At 34.3% G+C, this 26,384-nt stretch overlaps 1 protein-coding gene across 2 annotated transcripts in view; it reads right to left on the bottom strand.

The window, feature by feature from the left end:
* ghrhrb (growth hormone releasing hormone receptor b) overlaps positions 1–26,384 on the bottom strand; it is an 80,035-nt gene that overhangs the window by 5,090 nt on the left and 48,561 nt on the right. For both annotated transcript variants that reach the window (XM_001331885.10, XM_073954322.1), the window contains exons 4-11: positions 15,557–15,657; positions 9,231–9,328; positions 8,991–9,123; positions 3,920–4,073; positions 2,243–2,303; positions 2,015–2,084; positions 1,421–1,512; positions 986–1,115 (exon numbers count right to left, since the gene is read on the bottom strand). In XM_001331885.10, the coding sequence (XP_001331921.5) occupies positions 986–1,115; positions 1,421–1,512; positions 2,015–2,084; positions 2,243–2,303; positions 3,920–4,073; positions 8,991–9,123; positions 9,231–9,328; positions 15,557–15,657 (839 nt within the window). The remainder of the gene's footprint in view (positions 1–985; positions 1,116–1,420; positions 1,513–2,014; positions 2,085–2,242; positions 2,304–3,919; positions 4,074–8,990; positions 9,124–9,230; positions 9,329–15,556; positions 15,658–26,384) is intronic.

Raw genomic sequence — 26,384 nt, 5'->3', positions numbered from 1 at the left:
AAGCTCATCTATACTTTATAAAGGTAGTGAATCGCAACCTGCATTAAGCTGGTTCCATGATAGGGTTTATTTAAAGACAAATCTAAATTCAATGTATTATTTAAAGAAAACCCTGACCTTGACCTGCTGTCTTTGAGCACAACTGCACTTTTATGAAACTTTATTGAAATGCAGTTAAATTCACTTTGACACTGGAAAAGAATACATGTTCACCAGATGAACAAAACAGTGCTTAGAAATATACCGAAAAATATCCAGAGCTGAACATCTCTCAGATCAAGATCAAGATCAAAGTTCAGTTAACAGATGAATACAATACATTCTTGTTGCACCAAACACAAAATATATTAATCTCAGAGAAGACAGTCCATGGATTGTATTTTGTTTTGGATATTCATTATGGATTTCCTATAACGTCTTACCTGCCCACTTATGGGTGATTATAAAATATGAACACACAGTAAACTGAATAATGAGTTTTATTTGTTTTGTTGTTTTTTTAAACTAAACTCTATAACACCCCAGAACACTTCAAATATCCACATGGGACCATTCTATAACACACTTTACCCAAGATTGTGTGGAAACATGTCGTCTTAAACCACTTAAGTTTTAAACACTGTGAAACTAAACAGCCCTCGTTGAATTAACAAAGAACTTCAGGTTCAGATTTTTAATTCAAGCATGGCTTTTCGTTTTTCTAATACAATGGCTTTCCACGTAATTATCTTGTCAAGTCAACTAGATTGGGTTAGAAATGTGAAACCTTTTTAACAAGCATGTTTCTCATTTTGCTGTCAAAAGAGAAAGAAAAAACAAAAATACAAGTGCTATTTGAATATCATGTAATATATTATACTGTTAAGCAAACAATTTTACAAATGGTGAGCATCAGAAATCAGTGAATTTAAATGGTGCACAGTTCAGAATGAAACATTTTATAAAAGGTTTTGACTTTGTCTTTCATTAGCATGGCTGTACACACCTGAAAGGGTCCCAAGCCGAGCTCAAGGAAGTGGCGAGCATTTTCTCCTGTGTTCTCTGGGAGGAAGGCAAACACCATGTAGTGCATTCCAAACAGAGGGATCAGGAAAAGAGTAGACTTGGCCAGTCTCCTACAGGCACACATAACATTCGGCATTAACAAAGTCCTTTAAGGTGTATTCTATCTTTGGCATTAATAACAAACATCACTTATTTGTGGAGAAAGTAATAAGCAAGTACTGTAAACGATAGTAGACTTAAAAACATGGTAACATTTAAAATCCTTTTTACTCATTAATGAAGTTAATAATCAGATTTAGTATCATTTAGTTCTAATACTACAGGTCTAAACGCACCCATAATGCAAAAAGACTCTGAAAATATAATGAAGATTAAATAGCTTCAGTTTGCTTCAAGTTTGCATATCAGGTCTTACATGAAGTGGTTGGTATCACCGCCACCCATTCCAGGAGACTTCAGCTTCTGTACAAGAATCCGGATCACATTTATGAAGATTAAGAAATTGATCTAGACAAAAAAGAAAAAAAAAATTAAAATAAATAATAATATAGTATGATCACTAACTATGTTAACTCATGTTCTGACATTTTATTTTTGCAGAAGTTATTTGAAACCATATATTTTAGTAAAATTCTATTGCGTGTTTTCCACCAAAATCAACAGTTTTACTGTAGCCTATACTGTACAGACAGAACTGTTTTTGGCATAAGCAAACTGGGCAGTTGCCTCCCAGCAAACTAGGTAGACAGTAAACACAATTTATCAAAAGCAATTTTTGAAGGGGACACAAATTCATGCATCGCATTGTGCTACCAACAGTATAAATAAATTGCTCTGAGGTTGGGGTTATAGTTTTGGTTAGGTTTGGGTGATATTTTGGCCTCACATTACATATCGATGCTGCTAACATGATCTGATGGGTAGCATAAAATTAAGCAACTCGTGTGGGGGTAAACAATAGTAATCTCACCTTGGATGCCAACAAATCTAGAAATGTGTATACACATACCAGAAGAGACACAGTGATTGGTCCTTTGATGATCCACCAAAAGTAAGCAACATCTGTGTCATCCCAACACCTGTAACATTCACATTAACTAATTACTTAAAAAATCAGGTGTGTATACAAAATGTATACAAAATATACATAAGTGTGTATTTCAATATACAACACCATAAATCATATATCAGTATCACAGTTCATAGACACAAGTATCTGTGATTCGTCTGAACTTACCCATTGTTATCAAAAAAATTCCTTGCTAGAACCCAGATAGTCAATATTAGTGTGGGTAGACCTGCAGGTTAGAGACAGCAGAACTGATTCTGAATAAACAAATAGCATGTTGTAAAATGATTAAACATACTGAAACATTAAGCTAGGTTTCATGTCATCTGTAAGAGCAACTATCATTTTAATAACAATAGTTAAAAAATAGTTTAATTTTCAGTTTCACCTTGTGCCTACAGGTGTCACCAATGGAACACAGTTCAGAAAGCCACACTACAATTATCAAGTTAAACAACTATATGCTACACTTAGAATGAATTGAGATAACCAATCAAGTACTTATACATTACATAGCCAATCATGAATGTACATAGTTATAGTATCTACAAATATTTAGTGTACAGTACACTATCGGTCAAAAGTTTGGGATTGGTAGGAATTTTTTTATGTTTTAAAATAAGCTTATCCTGCTCACCAAGGCTGCACTTATTTATTCAAAAATACAGTAAAAATTTTAAAGTTGTGAAAAGTTATTGAACTATAAAATAACTTTTCAAAAGTAGTTTATAATTTAATTTAATAATTTCTTCCAATGATTTTATAGATTTTTAAGCTTCATTAATGCAGTCTTCAGAGTTACGATCCTTCAGAAATCTTTTAAAAATAATTTTTAATATTATTATTATTGGTAGTATTAAAAGCAATACTGACTGAAGTAATAATTTCATTTGAAACGACTTACAATAAGAATGCAGCTTTTTAAAATTGTAATAAATATTTAAAAATAACAATTTTTCTTACATTTAATAAATGTCGCCTTGAACAGAATAATATTCTTGTAAAAAAATTAAAATAAAATTTAAAACTGACCCAGAAACTTTTGACCGGTAGTGTATATACAATATAATATAATATATTAAAATATAATAAATAATATTGAATATTTATTAACATTATCCTACTATATTTATTTGACTAAAATATCAGTAAAACAGTAATGTTTTGAAATATTATTATAATTTAAAATGATTGTTTTATATTTATGTTTTAAAATGTCTTTTTAAAATGTTATGTTTTGTTTCTTCATGCCTTAACAGTTGAACTGGAGGATGGTAAGATGAGATCTCTGATCAGACATCTTGTGCATACACAATTTTAACTGATATTACAATAAATACAAAACATAATATAACAAAACATAATTATGTACAGGATTAACTCTTATTAAACCCCTTAATAATATTTTTAATAATGATTTAAAACAATTTTTTGTAGTTGCTGTAAAAATTAAAGGCCTCAAAATTTGTCAGAGAAATGTATGCATGTAGCAAAACATTTATTGTTAAAAAATATATTTTTATATGGTTAAGAAATTGATAAGAACAGTTTCTTTCTAAATCAGCATATTAAAATGACTTCCGAAGGATCATGTAACATTGAAAACCGCGGTAGGCCTAATTCTGTTTTTGAAATTAAATTTGAAAACAAATAGTTTTTATTTTTTAAATAATCCTTTTTGGAATCACATCTCACAAATTACTGTCTTATTTGTATTGCTTTAGTGTACATAACATCTAATTGAAACTGTTATAAATGTTAATAAAAATTTAACTTATTCTCTAAATAAGAAATACTTAACCATTGTATATTATATAACAATACGTTTTCAAGCACTGAACTTACCCCAGCCAATAAGTATATACCACCAGAAATACTTCTTCTGTGAGACAAAAGTCAGTGCTAGAAGAGTCTGCAGATACATCCCCTCAACCAGCAGCCAGAAGTAGTTCGCCAGAATACTGAACTGAAAGAAAGCCACTGCTGCCTTGCAAGAAGTCTGAAAAAGAGGAAGACATTCAGAATTTTCTATTAGTCAGTACAGATTCCTCAATGCAACAATTTTAGGGTTGAGAAATTGTGTAGGGCTGATAAGAAATAGCACAAAAAGACCTCACAAAGCAGGGGGAAGAACAGTGTGTAAGAAGTGTTTTTTATACTTCAAAGAAGGTGATTGTGAGCTGAAGCGGAGGCAAATCTTGAAAAGTATGCCTTTAAGGCACCAGTGAATCAGCTGATACTAACAGGGTGGAAAAATGGGTGCAGAAATGAGAAGCTAATGCTGACAGAAAATGGATTCTTGGGTTATGCTCAAAAATTGCAAATGGTAAACAGCTAATCCCCGTGTTCATTTGCTGATGTTACACTATACAATACACTGTAAATCCCTAAACCCCAGGTTAATATTTGCAATGTCACTGTCACTGACAGGATGAATCCAGCAGGCGACCTATATAAATAACAGCTCTAGCATTGTGTGCATCCTATTTTGACATATTTCTGCCTGAACTAACAAGTTGATCCTGAACAGACTTTTCAGTCTATAAAATCAGTTTCTTTCCTTTCTTCTTTAATCAAAATGTCACCATTTGACATTTATACCTTTGAGAAATAAAATTTTTATTTAACCTATTTGTGTCATCAACCTGTTTGTGTTCTTGTCCATAACATAAAAATACATGGTTTGCGATTGCAGCTAGGTTTGCATCCAGCAGTAAGATGTAGTTAGTTTTATTAACTATCTTTCTTCACAAGATTATATTATGACATGTGTAAGTACATATATTTTATTATTTAGCTTGATAATGATCGTGTTTAATTTAGTTACTGTATACTGTAGGTGAATTTTAGCATAAGCTGCAATTTGGAGATTAAGAGCTGTTGGATTCTGTAAATTTATCAACCTCCTAAATGACATGCATGTCTGATGAACTGGGAGAAGAGCAGTATAAACTGTTACCAACAAAATAGGGCTTGTGAGCATTTACAATATGGCTCCAGCACTGCCATCCAGTATTTTATAACTTTTTCAGCCAATACAGCAGTTCATTTTCCTGAATTAACTTTTAAAAAACTACAAGCTAGGTATGAAGCATTGAAGCATTGACAAATTGAGTGAAATTAAAAGTGGCCTTTACAACTACAATAAACATTTTGAAAACATTATTTTAAAATAAATGTCCAGTTTTCCCATCTGGGATTGTTTAGAGCCCTTCTGAGCTGCTCTTCAACCATTATTGTACCTGCTAATGTCCACTATATCCTGGACTGTTTTCCTCAAAACATTAATTTCTCTTCAGCTGAAATAAGAAAGACATGAACAACATGGATGACTTGGGATGAGTAAATTATCTTTACATTCTATTACTCTGAAGTGAATTAATTCTTTAAGCACAGTGTGAAGTCCTCAAATTAAGCTTACACTGATCATTATTGCCACTTCCACAGACATCAGTGTGTACTTTACAGACTTTAAATGCTTTTTCTTGAAAAGCTGTGATTAAGCGCAAATTAGAAACATGTGTTCACTGACAATGAGGGCTTTCTTTTGATGGTTCTTTTTAGAATTCATATTCTCTATATATGTTTTTATTTAGTTTTAAAACTGGCACCTATTCACCTGGGACTTAATTGTCACATGTGAGCACAACTATTTTCTCATTAGTTAAAGTGCATATGTTTCTAGTCTTGAAAGAGGGCGCCGAGCTTTGAACATGACCCGAACTAGAGACCCTTTTCCTTTCAGTATGGGATAAAGAAAAGATGAAGATTGAGAAGCTTAGGGTAGAGAGGGGATACAAAAATTGTACCCATTTACAGTGGGTAAAAAAATATTGAATGCATCATCATTTGTAACAGTTTGTCACTTGCTATTTCTAAAGGTGCTGCAGATTAGAAATTTTCACCAGATGGCAAAAAATAAAAAATAAACTGATTAGATTAAACAATAAGCTACCTGTAATAAAATGAAATGACAGAAGGAAAAGGTATTGAACACATAAAGGAAGGGAGGTTTAAAAGGGCATGGAAAGCCCAGACAGCAACTAAAATTGCTCAGTTGTCAGAAAGCAACCTTGCTCCTTATCAGTGTAAATTATTATTAGCTAATTCAGTCTTAACACCTACATTAGCAGTCTGATGAATGCAGAATGGACATTACAACAAGACAATGATACCAACACACATTCAGGAAATGTGGTTTGAGAAAAATAAAATTAAGCTGCTACAATGGTCCAGCCAATTACCTGACCTGAATCCAATAGAAAATAAGCACAAAATATTTGAGTTGATAGAAGACACGGACATAACTGTCAAGAAGTAAAAACTCTTGAAGCTGTCATTAACAAAAAAGTATTTTAAACAAATTATTAAATACATTTCAGTAGATCAGTAATTCTTTTCTTTTATTAGACACAAATACATTTCAGGGAAAAAAATGTTTTTTTTTTTTTGTGTATGTTTGGATTTGAGTTTTTCTTCAAAATCTGGTACAATTTAGTGTCAGCAGCTTTAGACATATAATTACCCGGAATAAAAAATTGTGACTTGTTTGATACCTATAATAGCCACTGTAAACCTGAATGAACCAAACAAAGTAAGAAAATCATAAAGGTTTCTAAAAACAACAGCAAAAAAAAACTAAACAAAAAAAACAAGCCACACTGCAAAAAAAGTGTTATTGCTTAGATTTTTTTGTCCTGTTTCTAGTCCAAATATCTAAACATTCTTAAATAAAGAAGCATTTTAAGATATAATATGTCAAAATGATGTTTTCCCTTAAAACAAGAAAAATAATCTGCCAGCGGGGTAAGCAAAATAATCTTATGTCAGAAAGAAAAACAAGATTATTTTAGTTACCCCATTGGCAGAATAGTTAGTTTGTTTTAAGGCAAAACTAAATTCATTTTGGCAAATTATTTCTTAAAACAAGACTATATGTTTTGCTTGTCTAAGAAATGCTTCTTGATTTAAGAACTTTTAGATATTTGGACTAGAAACAAGACGAAAACTCTAAGGAAGACAAGCATTTTTGCAGTGCAGGTATGGAAAAAACTTAGTATTGGTAAAGGATTAATATACTGTTAGGTTAAGGTTTACAGAATTAGTACTTTCTGTCAGGCAGACGCTAAAGTAACCTTGTTTGTCAGAACCCACACCTGCTGCGTCCTAATTTGCATACTATCCATCCTAAATAGTATTTAAAAATAGAATTAGCATGTCCCAAATTGTAGTATGTTGAATACAGTATGCCAAAGGTTTTTGAATGTTTTACTATTTCTGGTAAAAATGTTAAGTGTAGAAGGGTCCATACTCTAAGCACTAATATTGCCCAGAGTACATTGCGCTTTGGATGTGAATTCAATAAGAACTACAAACACCGGTAAATAGTGTAAATAAACTACAAACATGGATGCGCAAGCTTCGGTAAAGATGTATGTATGACTGCTAATTAATATCTAGCCAACCGGAACATATTTAAATCGTGTTTTCTGTGTTTTATTTCATCTGCAACAACAATACTGAACTTATATAAAGAAGTGTTTGGAAATTAACGTCTAAATGCATAATTATCCATAGACCTGAGAAGATTTCTCTGCATGAAAGACTCACGAATGGCAATTCTGTTAATGAGGAAGTAGTATGTCCAAAAGCTTGCATACTCTTCTGTTGTACACTCAAAACTATATATTTTTCCTTCACAAAAAAGTACATACTTTTAGGGCGTAGGATAAACATACAAATTGGGACGCAGCAACCCTTTTCCCAATCACCCGATTTCTAATGATCATCGCCTGCACACAGAGACACACACACAGTATTGAACTTATTCTTCAATGTGGAAGTGCACTTGTATTCGCGATTGTTTAATAACTTCCGATTCAGTTGCCTATGGGAGAATTTACTAGAAATAACAAGCTGTTTAACGTCTGAAAATGAATAGAGGTGAATGAGACCTGAAGTCTTAAGTCAAAAAGATTCAAATGGCCGTGCTCGCTCGTACGCAAAGATTCCGGATTCCTGCACTCTGCCTGTTCCAACGCCTCTGTGTTGTCTACATCTTCTTGGATTCCCTCTACGTGTGTTGTGTATGTCTGCAACAGATTCCTCTACTTCTTTCATGCTCAACCCTTTCAGTTAAGACCACTAATATTGTTATTCACCCTTACTCTTGTGTCAAATCTGCTGTGTGTCATGACACTTTCAAAGTACCTTTTAGTCAGTATATACAGTTGAAGTCAGAAATATATGCCCTTCATTGATTATTTTTTCTTCTGGAGAAAGTCTTATTTGTCTTATTCCGGCTATAATAAAAGCAGTTAATTTTTTACTAATATTTTAAGGTCAAAATTAATAGCCCCTTTAAGCAATTTTTTTTCAATAGTACAAAACAAACCATCGTTGTACAATACCTTACCAAGTAACCCTAACCTGCCTAGTTAACCTAATTAACCTAGTTAAGCCTTTAAATGTCACTTTAAGATGTATATAAGTGTCCTGAAAAATATCTCGTAAAATATTATTCACTGTCATCATAGTAAAGATAAATAAGTTATTAGAAATAAGTTATTAAAACTATTATGTTTAGAAATGTGTTGGAAAAAAAATTATCTCTGTTAAACAGATATTGGGGGAAGAATAAACAGGGGGCTAATAATTCTGACTTCAACTGTTTATAGAGAACCATCAAAATAAAGTTTTAACAGATTTTAAGCAGAGAGTTTACCAAAACTCTAATAAGCATTAACTGGCTGGGCAAAGCTATAAATAGTCAACAGAATGTCTAAAGGGAACATCAAAATAAAGTGTTATCAACATGAGCTTTGACATGTTTAATTTGCATTTGCCAATTCATTGGAAAGACATCTATGAAAAAAACTAATTCTCCTTGAGTGTGTGACAGCTGGTGGTTTCTCACTGTTGACATGAAGCAGTGATCCAGATTCTCATCAGCAAAGAGAACTGCATCTTTGATGAAGATTGCGCTGGCTCGCAGGATGAAGGATGCAAACAGATTGATGTGGATATAGTTTCTGGTGCAGTGGAACTTCCTGTTTTTGAATGAAATAAAACAGATTGCCAAATTAAACAACAGCTTTTTCACACTGATTAATCCTTTTCAAATAGCTGCTGAGCTTAGTGAGGAGTTTTGCATTACCTGAAGACTGTAAACACAAAGATGGCAGTGATGAGGGAAATCAAAGAGGTGGCGTAGCCTGCAGTGTACACTTGTCTGAAAGTGGCATAATATGTGGTCTGGAACAAATCCAAAAAGAATAAGAAAAATATGTGAAGTTATTTCAATCTTTCCTCCAATTTCAACAAATGCATTTTTTGTAACATTTTCTGGTTATTCTTGAGACAAGCAGAACATATTGTGGATAAATCCATTTGAACATGAATGGTTTCACTGAAATTAATGTAGGAATCTGTTTTTGAGAACAATTTACATAGAAATTCTGCTCAGAACTGGTTCACGACATTTGTTATGTAACACATGCATTTCAAATGAATCTACGGGCTAATGTTTGGCTTAATCGGCTCAGGTTTAATCAAGCACATCACTTTTTCCAGCTTGACAAGTCCTACCTAACAAGAGCAGGAAAAGACAAAGTTGAACAAATGTCAGCATTAACATTCAGAATGCAGTCATTTTACAATCATTAAGCTGCAGCACACATAAAAAGGAGTGTATATTATATTATTTAAAATATAAGCTTTTATCTGCTAGACTACTGGGTTTGCTTCTTAATGATAATAGTTCTAAACCAGTAGATTTCATGAAAAAGTCTCACTGCTTGAGGTCAAAAATATTATAGATGTTATAATCGAGGTTGTAGTCAACCATTGATAGTGTGTAGAAAAATAAATTAAGAATGTGTTATATAATAGTTACATTATTCTTCATTCAAGTGCAGCAAATAAGAAATATTAAAACCCCTATTTGGATATTTTTGCAATATTCAAAAATTATTGCAACAAGTTCATGGAAAAATGGAAATATTTGAGATTTGGCCAAAGTTACAAAAAATCTATGTCCCTCTCAAGGTTCTTAAGAGCAAAGTTTCATCCATAATCCTTAAATGAAAGAGGTTTGGGATGACTGGAACCCTTCCTAGAGCTGGCAGTCTGGCTAAACTGAGCTATTAGGGTAGAAGAGCCTTGGCGAGAAAGGTAAAGAAGAACCCATAGATAACTGTGGCTGAGCTCCAGAGATGCAGTTGGGAGACGGGAGAAAGTTATAGAAAGTCAACTTTTTGGCCTTAATTCTAAGTGGTACTGTATATGTGTGAAGAAAACCAGGCATTGTTCATCACCTGTTTAATACAGTCCCATTAGTGAAGCATGGTGGTGGCAGCATCATGCTGTAGGGGTGTTTTTCAGCTGCATGTATAGCAGAAGCCAGCTAGTAAGTGCTGTGCAGGAAAACCTCACTCCTCTGACATCTAAAGGTGCTCTTTGGCCTCCTTGGTAGAGCACCCGACTCTCATGTGAAAGGTCACCAGTTCGATACCAGCTCAAAGCGGGTTGGGTGGCGTAGGACCGGCAGGGTTACACAGGACGACTGGTTTCAATTGAGGGAAAGATGAATGTGACCAAGTACAAGTATATCCTGGATGAAAACTTTCTCCAAAGTGCTCAGGACCTCAGACTGGTCCAGGGGTTTACCTTTCACCAGACAGTGACCCTAAGCACACAGCTAAAATACAGAAGGAGTGGATTCACAACAACTCCATGACTGTTCTTGAATGGTCTAGCTAGAGCCCTGATAAAACCCAATTTACATGATGGCTAAAATGGCTATACACCAACGTTTACCATCCAACCTGACAGAACTAGAGAGGATCTATATGGCAGAGGATACCCACATCCAGGTGTGAAAAACTTGTTGCATCTTTCCCAAAAAGACTCATGGCTGTATTGGACCAAAAGGGTGGTTCTACCAAATACTAAGCAAAGGGTCTGAATTCCTAGAACCTTGTGATATTCAGTTTTTCTTTTTTTAAAAATCTGCAAAATTGTGAACAATTCAGATAGTTTCTGTAAATATGGGGTGCTGTGTGTACATTAAAGAGGAAAAAAATATGAACTTAAATAATTTTAGCAAATGGCTGCAATATAACAAAGAGTAAAAAATTGTAGGGTGTCTGAATAATTTCTGAATATGTTCTGTACCCACTATATGAATAAATGTAATGCTCAATCAGAGGGCTCATTTTTACTCTTTCACCCCAGCTAGTAAACCACACATACAGAAGACTGTGGGATAATGAAATGTAAACATTATTGAAACATCTCTTAATGCGTTTCTCTGCATGCTGTATTTTTCAGTCATTAGCCAATATAAAAGCAGGTCATCTTATTCTAGCACTTCAGCATATGCAGCTAATTATACTTCAGGTGGACCTTTAACCCCATGCAAGCACAAGTGAACCCCATTATAAAAATAGAGTTCATGTGGTAGATATTAATTGCATCCTTCTGAAGGGAGTATTATGTTCTTGTCTTCAACTACAGTTGGTTTGTTAACATTAAGAACACTCTCATCTGCTAACCTTGAACTGCTTGCTTTTTTGGGGGGGTTTGTTACCTTGTATTTTTTTACATTATGGGGACCAAATAAATTTTTTTGGTCCCCATGAGGAAAACATCTCTTAAAATACACAGAATGAAGTATTTTGAAAATGTAAAAAAGCAGATTGTTTACTGTGGGGCTTGAGTTTAGGGGAGAATTTGGGGCAGGGGAAGAGATTATACAGTCTGTACAGTATACAAATCATTAAGTCTATGGGAAGTTTCTGTAAAGATACCAGGTAGCAAAGAATTCTGGCCACGATTTAGCATAAATCTGGCATAGCAGATGATCATCTGGCACTGGCATCCAGCATGTGGGCCAAACATGGCCCTGGTTTCACAGAGGTGGTACCATCTTTAAGGCGGCACACAATACTTGGGCAAGATGAAAAATGTAGTATTAGGCCCAGATGTGATTAATTTATATGTGGGCCATATAAGTCTGGCCTATCTTGACCCACATTTAAAATGCGTTTTTATTATTTTAAAGTAAAGAAAAAAAATTCTACCAATCAGGTCGCTTCGAGAAAAAGCAAGCCGATAGCACGCCTAAAGCACAATGATTCATGGGTTTATCAATTTCACTGCAGTCGTGACACACCAACATATCTGGCCCAGTTCAGGCTCAGTTATGGGTTATTAACTTGGCTAAGACTTGGCCCTGATATGGTCCATGTTTGGCCCTTGTCTGCAAGCCAGACTTATTCCAGTCATTTGCCATAATTCACTGCAGCATGTGGGCCAAGCAAAAGCTGATTGTGTGGGCCAGAGCTGGGCCAGAGATATTTAGCTATGTGGGTTAGCTGTACCAGTGTGTGTTAAACAAAATCATATTATCTGTGAATTGTTGTTCAGAGTATTGTCTCTTTGCTATTTAACATTTAACCATGGTCTTCTGTCACAAAAAGAAAGAGATAATATAAGAAAATGACAGACAGATTATAGAATGTTTACACTAAAAGCAGTTTTTGTTGGTAAAATGTTTACAGTTTGCTCAAATCAACATGACAAAAGCAAAATGGCCTTTCTTATAGAAAGAGCAAGCTAAGTGCTGAAGAGATCAACAAATGGGCAGGCCATACAGATGCACTGTATGTGTGCCGCAAGTGAGCAGTGATTTCAATCCATTTTTTGTATGGGAACTGTGTTAAGGATTGCATTGCAGAACTTAGGCCTGACAGCAGAGTAAATGAAACTGTGACAGTGCAAAGTCCCTTAGGGCAGCATTTAAATAGATGAGTAATGCTCAGCTTTTTATGCAAATAGAGTGAAAAGCTCAGAGTGGTGGTAGTATTAGGGAGAAGGGAGTAAGTCAGGGTTTCAGTGTGCATCCATAAAAATAGGTCTACAATATAAATATATTTTCGACAATTTTTGGCTTTTGCATTAGACCCAACTGCCTTGAAACTTGACATGATTTGTTGATTGAACATCTCTGATGCAAATTTTCTGTTTTAACAGATTTCAACAAGGTGCTCTGTTGGATTAAAAACCTAGTGACTGTGGAAGCTAGTAAAGTAGTGAACTCCTTGTCTTAATTTTGTTAAGCTTATACATATTGAGATCTCAATTTCTGTTAAGCAGAAATATGTAGCATGGGTGTGCTTTTCTGTTGCTGTTGCTTATCTGCTTCAGGGTGCAGCATTCAGAGAAGCTCTTCTTTAGACCTCACTTGTAAAGCCTGCGACACTTCAGGCTGATATCAAAGAACTAGTGGCAACAAATCCGGCAGTGTCACTGTGTCTGGTCTGGAACAACACCCAAACAGACAATTGACAATAAAGCATACAATATTAATTTACTATAAAAAATATCCCCAGAGAAAGGGGCAACTTGAGAAACTTTCAAAAGTTGTCCACTGAGGTCTGAAAACCATACATTAACCTCCAAAGACATCAGAAAGTCATCCACTGACATCCAATAAAAGTCCACTGACATAAAAAAAAAAGTTCACCGACATTTAAGAAATGTCCACTGACATCCAAAAGGCAACCACTGACATCCAAAAGATGTCCACTGATGTCAAAAGCAGTCCACTGATGTCCAAAATATGTTTGAATGAAGTCCACTATTGGTCAAAACTGAGGGCTGAAAAATGTCCACTAATGTCTGAAAGCAGTCCACTTATGTCTAAAAGACGTCCACTAACATCCAAAAGACTTCCACTGATGTCTAAAAGCTGTCTGCAAGTAGTCCACTGATGTCCGAAAGACATCCAAAAGCAGACCACTGACATCTGAAAGACCTCCAAAAGCAGTCCACTAACATTTAAAAGATGTCCACTGATGTCCGAAAGTATCTCATGTGGTCTTATGACATTTGTAAGACATCCGAAGACGTCCAACAGATGTACGAAAGGCATCCACTGACATCTGAAGGTAGTCCATTGATGTCTGGAATTTATCTGAAATATGTCCAAGTGGTCTATTGATATCTGAAATGCATGCAAAATATATTCAGAAGTGGTGCACTCACACCCAAAAGACATCCACTGATTTCCAAAAAATCAGGAAGAAGTTTAGGTCACCTAAAGTTTGAAAGTGGTCCCAACTCATCTGATATTGAGACATCGAACATGTTTTCCACTGATGACAGAAAGAGGTTCACTGGCATCCAAATTAAACTCTCAATACTTGCTAACCTGATATTTATATATAGTGCACCTGTGTGAGAGGATATATCTTTCTGTACCTATAGGAGGTAGTAACTGTATTGCCATTCCACAAAGGAAAACCATAACTGGTGCTGCACACATACAAACCATTAAACAAAGCAGCATTTTCTTATTTTCATACTTCATAAATCCCATATATTTTGCAAAATATTTAAGAAATCACACAAAATGACAGCCATATTCTTTGTGTTATTGCTTGACTTGTGTTGGTTGCTCAGTTTAGTCACTTTAGTTTTTGTTTTGTTGATTTGGTCAACTGCAAGCTGAATTAGGCAAACTCACTTCAATGTGAACCCGATGAGAGGCAACGTGTGGAACACACCAAACAAACAAATCTGACAGATGCTCACCAATGGCCTGGCGCTGCCTAGTGGTCAACTGTTGGCTTGATGTATCCAGGCCTTAACAAGTGTTTAATTCAGTTACTGCCTTTTTCTTAGCTCAAAACCTTCTGGTCATTCTCTGGGATCAAGATGGCATTTTCACCCATTAAACTCCCGCACATTGTACAACTCTTTTGTAAACCAAACTCTGTAAATATTTGATATGGTTGTTTGTCAAAATCCCAGTACATCAAGAGCTTATAAAACACTCAGATTTAATGTCTCCTAAATCACCTTTGTTTCCTTTCTGATGCAGTCAGTCTGAACTTCAGTAGATCATTTTGGTCAGCAAGTTGTCATTGTGTGATATTTTGCCATGTAGCCTCACAAACATTAATAAATCATTGTAGATAACATAGTAACACTTTAATATAGTAACCTATGCAACCATTAAATAGTTACTTGTTAGCTTGTAAATTGGCTTCTTGTTACTTAGAAAGCATTAAATAATGTCTCATTCTGCAAGACTATATTCTATCCTAAATCCCACAACAGGATATTCAATCAATGGACTCTGACCCTAGATCTCAGTTCACGTGGAAATGGCTTGACCACGCAGACTGACAGTTCATAAATTGACTACTTGCCAAGAAAAGTGCAAAACATCCACTCAACACTCCATACTTGTTCTTTACAACAAGTTAACTATAAATTTTAAAGAAAACTGTATTCTTTCCTACCACAAAAATGTATTACCACCTCCCAAAAAAACAATTTACCAAGTACAAAGTGAATAAGTAGGCAAGGTCCTCTACACTGAAAAATAAAATTGTGTAAAACAATTTTCACTCTAATATTGTTAGTAAATTTGACTATTACACACATGGAGAATAGCAAATAACAGTGTTATACCTCAGTTTCCGATTCCACATCCTCTACAATCTCGCAAGCATTCTCATATGATGGGTAGACTTCAGTCCAACCATCCTTGGTGCAGTTCCTAAATATGAAACCTGTTTAAAAAAAAACATTGAACAATGATCAACTTACAAAATTGTATGGGCCAGTGTTTCTCAATCATGTTCCTGGCATACACTGCATGTTTTGGCATACCAACCCTCCCGTTTTTCCCAAGATTCTCCTGTATTTTACAGTTCTATCCAGCTATCATCCCGTGAAGGTATTTTCCCATATTTTCAATCTTTCTATGAAGGCGGCAATAATATACACAACCCATACTGCCAAACCACCAGGGGTTGCCCCCCGCAACCCCTCGTAAAGATCTCGATCATGGTAGGTTTTTCCAAACACAACTATTTTTGACCTAAATGAACACAAAAAGTTAGCTTAGCAATCAAATGCTTTCATTATAATGTTAGATGTGTGCATTTTTAAAGTGACAAAACTGTTTTTAATGTAATCAAACAAAAATTTTTCTGATGATTTTTCTGATTTGATTAAAAAACTTTCATCAAAATGTATAAGTTATACAGTAAAGAAAATATTAATGAAATATGATAACTTGATTCTATTTATTTATTTATTTATTTATTTATTTATTTATTTATTTATTTATTTATATAGATATTAATTTTAATAATTCAACTGTTACTAAATTTATTTGGTGATAATTTATACTACGTATTTGTTCCTTTGGAAATAATAATAATTATAATAAAACATATTACTGACATTTTACAGTTTATTTACAACAAAACAGCTCCACATGAACTTATTTAGTAATCTGGGACTATTATTTCTATTTTTAATTTTTTTGCAGTGGGGCGGGGGGTGTTACGTTGGGCATATACCTTATTGTTTTATATCCCAATGTTGACAGGTACTGTATGTTTTGGATGTCTCATTTGTCTGTCACACCCATTCCAGGTCTTTCAATCGCTGCTAATGAGCTGAAGACCTGAATCAGTTTGGTTAAGGTGACATGGAAAACGTGCAGAGCTGGCTCCAACATGGTTGAGAAACACTGCTAAAGGCCACATTTTAGTGCATCATTTGGCAAAAAGAAACTTATTAAACACCAGACACCAACATCTGTTTATTACAGTGCCTGACACACCAAGCTCATCTCTGTGGAATTAGTCACAAAACAAGACAGATGTTACATTTGTCCTAGATTTAATGGACATTGAGAACAGTTCTAGGAAGTTACTGTACAATAACACAAAACCCTGGAATCTCATAAGCTTAAAATACAGTAATTCAAAGTTCTTTCCCCTCAATAGCATGTGACAGGAAAGGTGTTATGTTATATTATTGTTTATACATTTTGTTAGATTTCATGTTAGATATGTGGCTAGAGAGCTCAGATGGAGCTATCAAAGCCATCTCGTTTTTATCAGCATGGCATGGGCTTAATGTACTGTATGTCACACAGCATAATGGCAAAATTGCCTCCCAGTCTATAGAGACAGAGACAAATAATAGAGAGCTACTGAAAGTGTGTGAAATTGCAATACAAACCAGCCATATAGCTGTGATATTTCCAAAGCTATATGGCAGAAATTAAACGAAATGTTTTTTTTTTTTTATTATTAAACACAATAGGCTTTCAAAGAAGAACAAGTGACACAATAAGACCAAATAAGAAAGCGGTGATTCAGACAGACTGTAAAGTTTAGTGTAGGGCAATTTTGTTGCAGGTTGCATTAACAAGTCTTTATGAGTAATTATTGATAATTCACTGAACTAATTTGTTCAAAACAATGATTCATCAGCCGCTTTCTCTTTTTTTTTTCAGAAAATCATTAACTTACCCCATTAATTAATTATTTGATTCTATTTATAGAGTACACTACATAAACAGTATCTAATGTAAGGATAGTTAAGGCCCAATCCCAATTCAACTCCAATTCAACAACATTCTGACACTCGATGACACTCAAATACCTTGTCAGAAAAGTCTAGTGGCTGGGAATAAGCTTTTTACAGTGTCTACTATATTGTTAATGTTGTTTTTATTTGTTTACATAGATGAATATGGCCACTGTGTAAATGCACAGTTACGATCTTATTGCTACATTAGATCATTATGATAGCATATTATATGCCTTTAGTGATTTCCTAAAGATAAATACCAAAAAATAATGCAACTGGATTGGCTGCATCTGTCGCCATCGTCTGATCTGATGCGGTATGAGATCGCATTGACATGATGTCGTGTGCAGGTGCTAGAGTGGTGTCCCACTTCTTAAGCCTGATTTATACTACGCTTAAACTTACTGTAAAATCAGACAAATAAACAGAGAAGTAGGAAGTTTTCAGAACTACGTCATATCATTAATATCGTTCAAGGTTTTTAAAAAAAAATTTTTGAAATTATTTGAATAATTATAAAAAAATCTTTATAACTATTCAAGATTTCTTTATTCAAACTCTGATGCATCACTTGCTTTTGTTCAGTTCTACCTATAAAATTTTATTAAAAATATTAATGACAACAGAACATGGGTTACTCTATAAATATATATTTTTATTATGGCAAGAACAAAATAAAAAAAAGTATGCTTACTAAAAATATAAAAACTAAAGACTTTTTTTTTATTTAACCCACTAAACAATTCACACATTAGTGTCTGGCTACTTTGTCCTCGACTGATATGCCAAAAAGGCAATAATAGTCCGACATTCCTGACCATTATCACCAATAAAAGCCTAGAAAAACAGAGCACTAGTATATTGTAAACTGATTGGTTCAAATATTCCAGCCTGATCTCACGAGAAAACGTAAGTATTTTACGTTCGTACGATTTTTCGAATTCGTATGATTTCAGTTGTACGAAATGATACAATTTTAAAAAGGAGGCGTGGCACCTAACCCTACCCCTAACCCCAACCGTCATTGGGGGATAAGCAAATCGTACTAAATTGTACGAATTATGTCGTACGAATTCATACGAATTAGCCACTAAATAAAAAAGTTACGAATTGCCGTGTGATTGTGTTGAATATTCCTTTCGCTCGACTCTCAAAAAAATGTCCGCTTCGCCAGCTGAACCATGTCATGCGCACCCAAAGCGAACCTCTGCAAACACATCGATGATGTCACATTTGCTGCGCACTCAAGTAAACTAGCGGATGCGTCTAGAATAAACCAGGCTTTAGTGGTAAATTTTGAAGCCCTTCCCCTTCACACTTTGTTTCCATCTTGTGGCTCTATATTCATGTTTGGTATCATTTTAAATGTCTCTGTGTGATTGGTAAAGTGGTCTCAATCGCACTGTAATATTTCACAATATCACTTCTATATGCTGATTTGGGTTTCATCTTTGATAAGATCTTTGCCAGACACTTAAGGAAAATGGTCTTCACATCAACTCATGACCAGACAAGGGTCTTTGTGATGCTTTTATTGTCTTGAATTTATGATCATTTGTTGGGATTTGAGTATTTAAAGGAAAGGTGCAAAAGTGTCGGTGGGATCCTGTAGCCAGGATTCTCCATTGCATTGTGTAGGTCTCTGAGCTTTGCATCAAGAATTATATGCTGCAATGTACTTCTACACGGTGCAATATTAATCTCTAACTCTTAAATATCTTTGTATAACTGATGTTTTACATTTCCTAATTGGCTTATTTTGTTTAATTATGTGAATTGACATGGAAAATCTTTGTCAAATAAATGTAAAACTCTTTTTTTACATCTCCTGAAATCATTGTAAATCTAGTAAATTGTTTAGGTTTAGGTTTCCGCACCCTTCGACCAGGATTGTCATACAATCAGGCTTAATGAAGTGAGCATAGGCACAGCTTTAAAGACTGACAATCACTGACTTAGTATGATATAATCTAGTAGCTAAATCAAATTTTCTTTATGTATGAGCAAGCATGGGGCGACTTAATATTATTTAAAAGAAATTTGTTTACAGTTATATCCTCTATCTAAGAACCAGAATTGGCTAGGCTGTGTCCGTGAGCATATGTAACTGGACAGCATACTGATTTCGGGTAAATGATGAACTATCAAGATTAGATTAGATTAGATTCAACTTTCTTGTCATTACACATATACAAGTACAAAGCAATGAAATGCAGTTTAGGTCTAACCAGCAGTGCAATAGCAGCAAGTGCAGAATACAGGTATAAGACATATTTAACTGAAAATGAGGAATTATTAGGTTAAACGATCTAAATTAGACCATATCACAACCTATAAGGTGATCAGCTTCAATAAGATGAATCTAAATTTAAATTATTTTAAATCAGAGTCAGATAAAAGTAAGGGTCAAAATTAGATTCATGAAATAAAAGTTTAGGATTTTTAGTAATCTGTTTTCAGCTGCCTGAGAGAAGGTTTACATGCATTTAACCTCCAACCAATCTGTTAGTTCTGTTCTGTCATAGAACTAATAAATGGACCCTTACAATAAAATATCAAAAAATCAAATAACTATAAAATAACTAGCTTGTGATAGTCAGTTCACAGGCATTTGCTCCATTATTTAATGTCTCTTTGGTTCAAACTCTGAGCCACTGACTTCAATAGTACAAAATTATTATCAAAAGTAATATTGTTCAAAATATCTTACATTTGGTTCATTGGAAAAAAGAAAAGCAAACAGGTTTGAAACCACATGAAGGTGTGTAAATAAAGATACAGTGAACTATCTCTTTAAAACCCTTGTGATTACTCACAACAACCTCTGTGTTCAAAATCCCACTCAAACTGTAAAATACAGCCAGTATAAGAAGTAGATCATGTGCAACAAAAACAAATACTCTCTTCTTCTATTATTATTCTCCATGGGAAAGCATCCATTTGAGCATTGCTGTGAATGAATTGCTTTCTCTTTGACTACAACTTAAAAACTTTGGACTTTTATTATTACTCCCCATTGTTCACAATATTAAAACATGACTTGAAGTAATGAGGCCAGTTGCCTCTAAAAGACACACACTGTTAAAACTTGTTGAACTAGATAAATCTTATTTCAGAAGGTCTGCATGAACGAATAGGTTTTGTCATTGTTTAATTTGTCGACATGTCCATTCATCCATGATTCATTATGTGAACACAGAGTACAATTACAGAGGGGTTAGTGAACGAGATTAAGTGATATAGGGTTGGTCGCATGATCAGTACACTTCAGCCCCCATGAAATGATAACTGATACATGTACAGTTAAACATAAATCACTGAACATTACATGAAAAAACAAGTATGAAGTATGGATTCTGTAAGTATATAGTGTTGTAAATTATTATTATTAATTTATATATAGTGTTGTAATTTATTATCATTTATGTGTTACGTTTGCTAGGATAAGATGGAGTAATGCCCAGATAAATGCATTGCATACAATATTGATTTTCTGTTGCCTACTAGCCTAAATCAAACAGTTCTGATCCCATTTGGACTCTGGCACTTTTGTAAAAAAGAAAGAAGTAGAGAGCAAACATAATTGAAACTTCTTTTTTTTTTTTTGCTCCTTAATTGTGAAAGTGTTTGTCTAAAAATGATGGTATTCACTGAAAATGCTGGTAGGTATTTTCATTTATATTTGTTCAATGCTTGACAAATTTATTGCTTTTTAAGGCCCAAATATACTAATAAGAAATAAATATTTTTTTACGGTGAACCTTTAGTTTAAATACAAAATGCTGTTAGAAATGATGTATTTTACTTATATTTTGTTATATGATAAAGCATTATGAGCCATAAACCAAACCAATCAGTCACAAGGTGAAGAAAAAAAACATCCGGAAATTGAATAACAAAGAATATATAAAGAGAGAAACAGAATGCGGCGACTCGGTGGCGCAGTAGGTAGTACTGTCGCCTCACAGGAGGAAGGTCACTAGGTCAGTTGGCGTTTCTGTGTGGAGTTTGCATGTTCTTCCCACGTTCACATGGGTTTCCTTTAAATGCTCCGGTTTCCCCCACAATCCAAAAACATGTGTTACAGGTGAATTAAGTAGGCTAAAATGTCTGTAGTGTATGAGTGTGATTGAGTGTGTATCAATGTTTCCCAGACATGGGTTGCAGCTGTGTAATACAAATGCTGGATAAGTTAATGGTTCATTCCGCTGTGTCAACCCCAGATTAATAAAGGGACTAAGCCAAAAAGAAAATGAATGAATGAATAAGAAACAGAATGCTTTATTTCTCTGAATTTCCAGGATATAAAATAGTAGGTAGGGGTTTGTGTGAAATGTTAATATTAGTTTTACTGCAAAAGTCTGCGTAAAAACTTGCTGGATAAGTTGCCGGTTCATTCCGCTGTGGCGACCCCGGATTAATAAAGGGACTAAGCGGACAAGAAAATGAATGATGATAATAAATGATATTTATATATTCATATATATATATTCACATATATATATATATATGTTGTCGCGCGCCTACTGAAGGGCGGGACGGAGCGTGTTTCGCGTCGCGGGGGCACTTTTGATAATTTTGGAAGGGCATTTTCTATCCAAGACTAAAAAGGGCATGTGCACTGCACAGGTTGAGCCCTGTGTGTGCATGTGCCTGCAAGTTGGGGAATACGACTAATAATCAGTCATGGGGACTGCAGAAACACAGCACACTGTTCAGATTAATGCAGACATGAGACCTCTATCTCACTCATGGCTTGTCCTCTCAAGTGGGGGAAAGACAATGCACAACGTTACCCACTGCTGTCAACCTGGGCCAAGTCATATCTCTCTGTCCCAGAAACCTCAGTCCCAAAGGAGAGGGTTTTTTTCTGTTGCAGGGGACATTGTAAATACCCAGAGATACCAGCTTTTACCAGATTATAGTTATAAGATAATTTTCCTCAAAGCCCATCTCTATCTAAGTGAGTGAGTGAGTGATTAAATGTTGAATGTGATGAGTTTTCAACAATACTAAATTGAAACTTTATTTTTTTACATGGTTTAATAATTTTTGTTATTAAAATTTAAGTTCCTGTTTCAAAGCTTACAGATAGATGGCTAATTTGTATGTCATTGACACTTTTGGCACTTTTTTTTAAGTATTTTCATAAGTTTTGTTTTTCCTGTAAATGATTCAATAAATACCGTACCGTGACATTCATACCGAGGTATTACCGTACCGTGAAATTCTGATACCGTTACATCCCTAATATATACGCATGTATGTGATTGTAAATCAGGGTTATTTTACCAGATAATGATTCCTTAACTCTTTTAAAGTTTGGAACTGTCTCAAAACAGAAAATAACATATCTGAAACTAGGGCTGGGCGATACGGAAAAAAAAAAAAAGTCTAGAATTTTTATAAAGTTTTACCGATTCACGATTTAGATTTTTTTTTATTGTGTAACTAGTGAATTTAAAACTTTACAACAACATGACTGAAGTATTATTCTCTTTATAAGTAATTTGAAAACCATCTGGTTAAGTATAACTACTCTAGCCTATATAATACTGAATATAATGCAAGCAGGAATCTGATAATGACAAACGTCTCATTTTACCAGCAGAAAAAAATGGTCTAATAATGTCGTCAGTGACAGATTGCAAGCATAAGTCTCAAAGATAATAATTCAACATCAGAATTATAATTAGTTGTATTCTGATGTCATCGATGTCAGACCAATTTAAAGTCTGTTCAAGTCCACCATTCACAAAATGTTGCATTTTAACCATCAGTAGACCTAAACATAATATTATTATAGTGTTTTTACCATATGCTTGAGAAATAACAATAATAATAGCCCACTCATATTAACCTTTATTTTACATCAACAGAATCGTGAGAAAATTGTGATCTTTATTTTAAGTAAAAAAAAAAAAAAAAAAAAAACATGATTAAAATGCTAAATTTTGTGAATGGGGGATTTGAACAGACTTTAAATAGGTCTGACATTGATGATATCAGAATACAACTGTTTATAATTCTGATGTTAAATTATTATGTTTGAGACTTATGCTTGCAATCTGTCCTTGACAACAATGTTAGACCATTTTTTTCTGCTGGTTAAATGAGACATTTCTCATTATCAAATTCCTGCTTGCATTATATTCAACATTATACAGGCTTGAGTAGTTATACTGACACTGGTAAACATTTATTCTCATGCACAACACTTTGTGTTTGCTAAGAAAGAAAAACATTAAATGCTTGTCGTAATCAGAACTCTAAAATGTGATATGATTATTTAAATGATGTGTGCGGTTTTGGTTTTCTATTCACTGCAAAGTGCTGTTCGTACTTTCCGCGCGGCTTCCAAAACGATATGCTGTGCAACAAACTGAATGTTATTCATAACTTTATCACTTGTTACTCACAGCCTATGCAGGTTCTGTTCACTGTAATAGACTTCATTCACAGACACAAGCCCACCCTCTCTGTTGTAACAGCTCATGGTCAGCTCACATCATGTGTGATTTCGCGGTCGCGAATACATCAATTACATGAACACAGAAATGACATTTTTGGGTAAATTATACCTTATAAATACAGTATGTGACTTTCAACACCATTTCAACACCATTGGTTTGTACGTTGCAGAACATTATATGTAAAATAATGTTAAGACTTGTTTTACAATTTTGCTTCTCTCCTCAATTTGAAAATATGATTGACAGAATCGTAGAAATGCTGGATTAAGATTGCAAACGTTTTTCGATTAATTGTGCAGCTCTAGTACAATGACAAAAAAAGATGCTTCAATCTCGGTTTGTGGACCTAAATCAGGTTTATTTTGTACATAACATAATGGATGCACATATAGCAGTGGATATTAATGTGAATCCTTACATTTGCTGTGTGAAATCAGTGTAAAGTTAAAAGCAAAAAGGCTTGAATTAACTCCACAACAAACATATCAAATAACAGCTGGGGAAGTTCTTAGTGTGGTAAGGGAGATCTTCTTCATTCTTGTCTGTCACTGTGCTGTTTATCTAAGTGAAGGCTATGGCTCTGACATGCACGTGGGAATGGTGGGTGAGGAGAACCAGCTTTAAAGGTGCCCTTTAAATTCAAAGAAACTTAAAATTCATAAATACTGGCCTTTCGAAAGTATAAGGATCGTCTTTTGTTTTTAAAGTTAATTGAATTAATATGAACAGTATAGAACAGTGATAAAATCTTGTTCTTATAAATGGCCAATCAATCGATGCATCTCTAATAACAGTTCTTCCAAAGCATTTACACACAAGTTACACATATTGGCACTGAAAAAAAAAAAAAAAAAAACATTTTTAAAATCATGGAGCCTGCAAAGCAGCTCTGAGGCTGTTGAGAAATCAATGGAAAGGTTGTGGAGGCTAAGAAAAAGCAAAACACTCATGACACAATCGCTATCTGCATCATGATATTCCTGCATCCCCCCACACACCTCTGTGAATACTTAAGTACACACAATAGACCTGCAGATATCTACATAGCTGTGTTCCAAATCTTGCTGAAAATGTGCCAAGGAAATAATACAAATATTAAAAATCAAAGAGGGTTAAAGGAGGCATTAAGGCACTGGCTGATAGCGCTGGTTGTTCTATCTCTTCAATCCCCCTAGGCCAACGCTTGACATCTGTAGCAGAGAAAGCAGCAGCGGTCAAGTCCTCACTGCTCCGTCTTCCCCCACTGTGGCTTCAGGGAGAGACAGAGACTTACAGCGTATGAACTACACGTTATGGTAATGCTAGAAACAGCAAGTGAAAAGAACTCCCATTGGCAAACTATAGCACTAAACCACCCACTTAGCAGGCTTTCAGAATGGCCGAGATAAGTGTAGGTGAGGAGACAGAAGGTTATAGGTTAGCTGTAATGTCAAGTTTTACACATTTAACTATCAGGCTAAATGAAGTACACTATGAAAATGAACAAGAGTGTATTTTTAGGTATTTATATCATTCCTTAAGAAACATTTTGCTCAAGAATTTTTTTCTTGCAAACTTTATGTTTTAATAAAAAAAATGTACAATACTAAGCAATCATGTTTGAATATATCAAACATTTTATTTATTCATTTATGGTTTGTTACTTTGTTTAGACATTTTTGGGGGGACTGAAACTGTGATGTTGTTACTATGTTACCAATTTACCATGTACATTGGTAAACTGGTAGCCATTGGCATTCATAGTGGAGAAAAAAAAAAGTCCATAAATAATCTTTTAAAATCAGTGGAGGCGCAATATATGATAGAATTGGGATATCTGAAGAGAACTGTCTTGATTTCTTTCAGGTTTACATTTTTGTCACATTGATGACTTACTACTAGCTAAATAAAGTTTCAAAAATATATACAGTACAGTAGTCCTTATAAAAAGGTAATTACAACATTGTTTGTGCGTATGTACTGGTTTTGGTGGTTTACAGATTATTGTATAATGCCATGGGTAAGACATAATACTCTATTATGGTGGTTTATGAGGACATGCCTGATGTCTTTGTAACTCAAAATGCTTCAAATTAAATTCTTTTGACATTCAAAGGTGTAGAGGTAGGGCCATATAATAGGTGTTTTTACTGTATAGAATATGTTACATCTATGGAAATCTTACATCTTTGTAAGCCACCAATACCAACATGTGTGTGTATGTGTGTGTGTGCGCACATGTTGATGTCCATTGAGCTAATTGTAAACAAAAAATACAATAGTTATGTTGCTTGTAATAGTGAATTACAGAATGCAATTGTGGGAAGCTTTAATACATATAACCAATTCAAGCAAAATAAAACTGGCTGAATTTGAAGACAGTAGAACAAAACGCAAAAAAACAAACAAAAATCTCCAAATAAACTTGACTGAATTAAAAAAGGTGTTACACC

This window comes from Danio rerio, chromosome 6, assembly GCF_049306965.1.
Source record: "Danio rerio strain Tuebingen ecotype United States chromosome 6, GRCz12tu, whole genome shotgun sequence".
Classification (NCBI taxonomy): Eukaryota; Metazoa; Chordata; class Actinopteri; order Cypriniformes; family Danionidae; genus Danio; species Danio rerio.
Note: the sequence above shows the minus strand (reverse complement) of the source record. Positions and strands in the feature narration are given on the sequence as shown.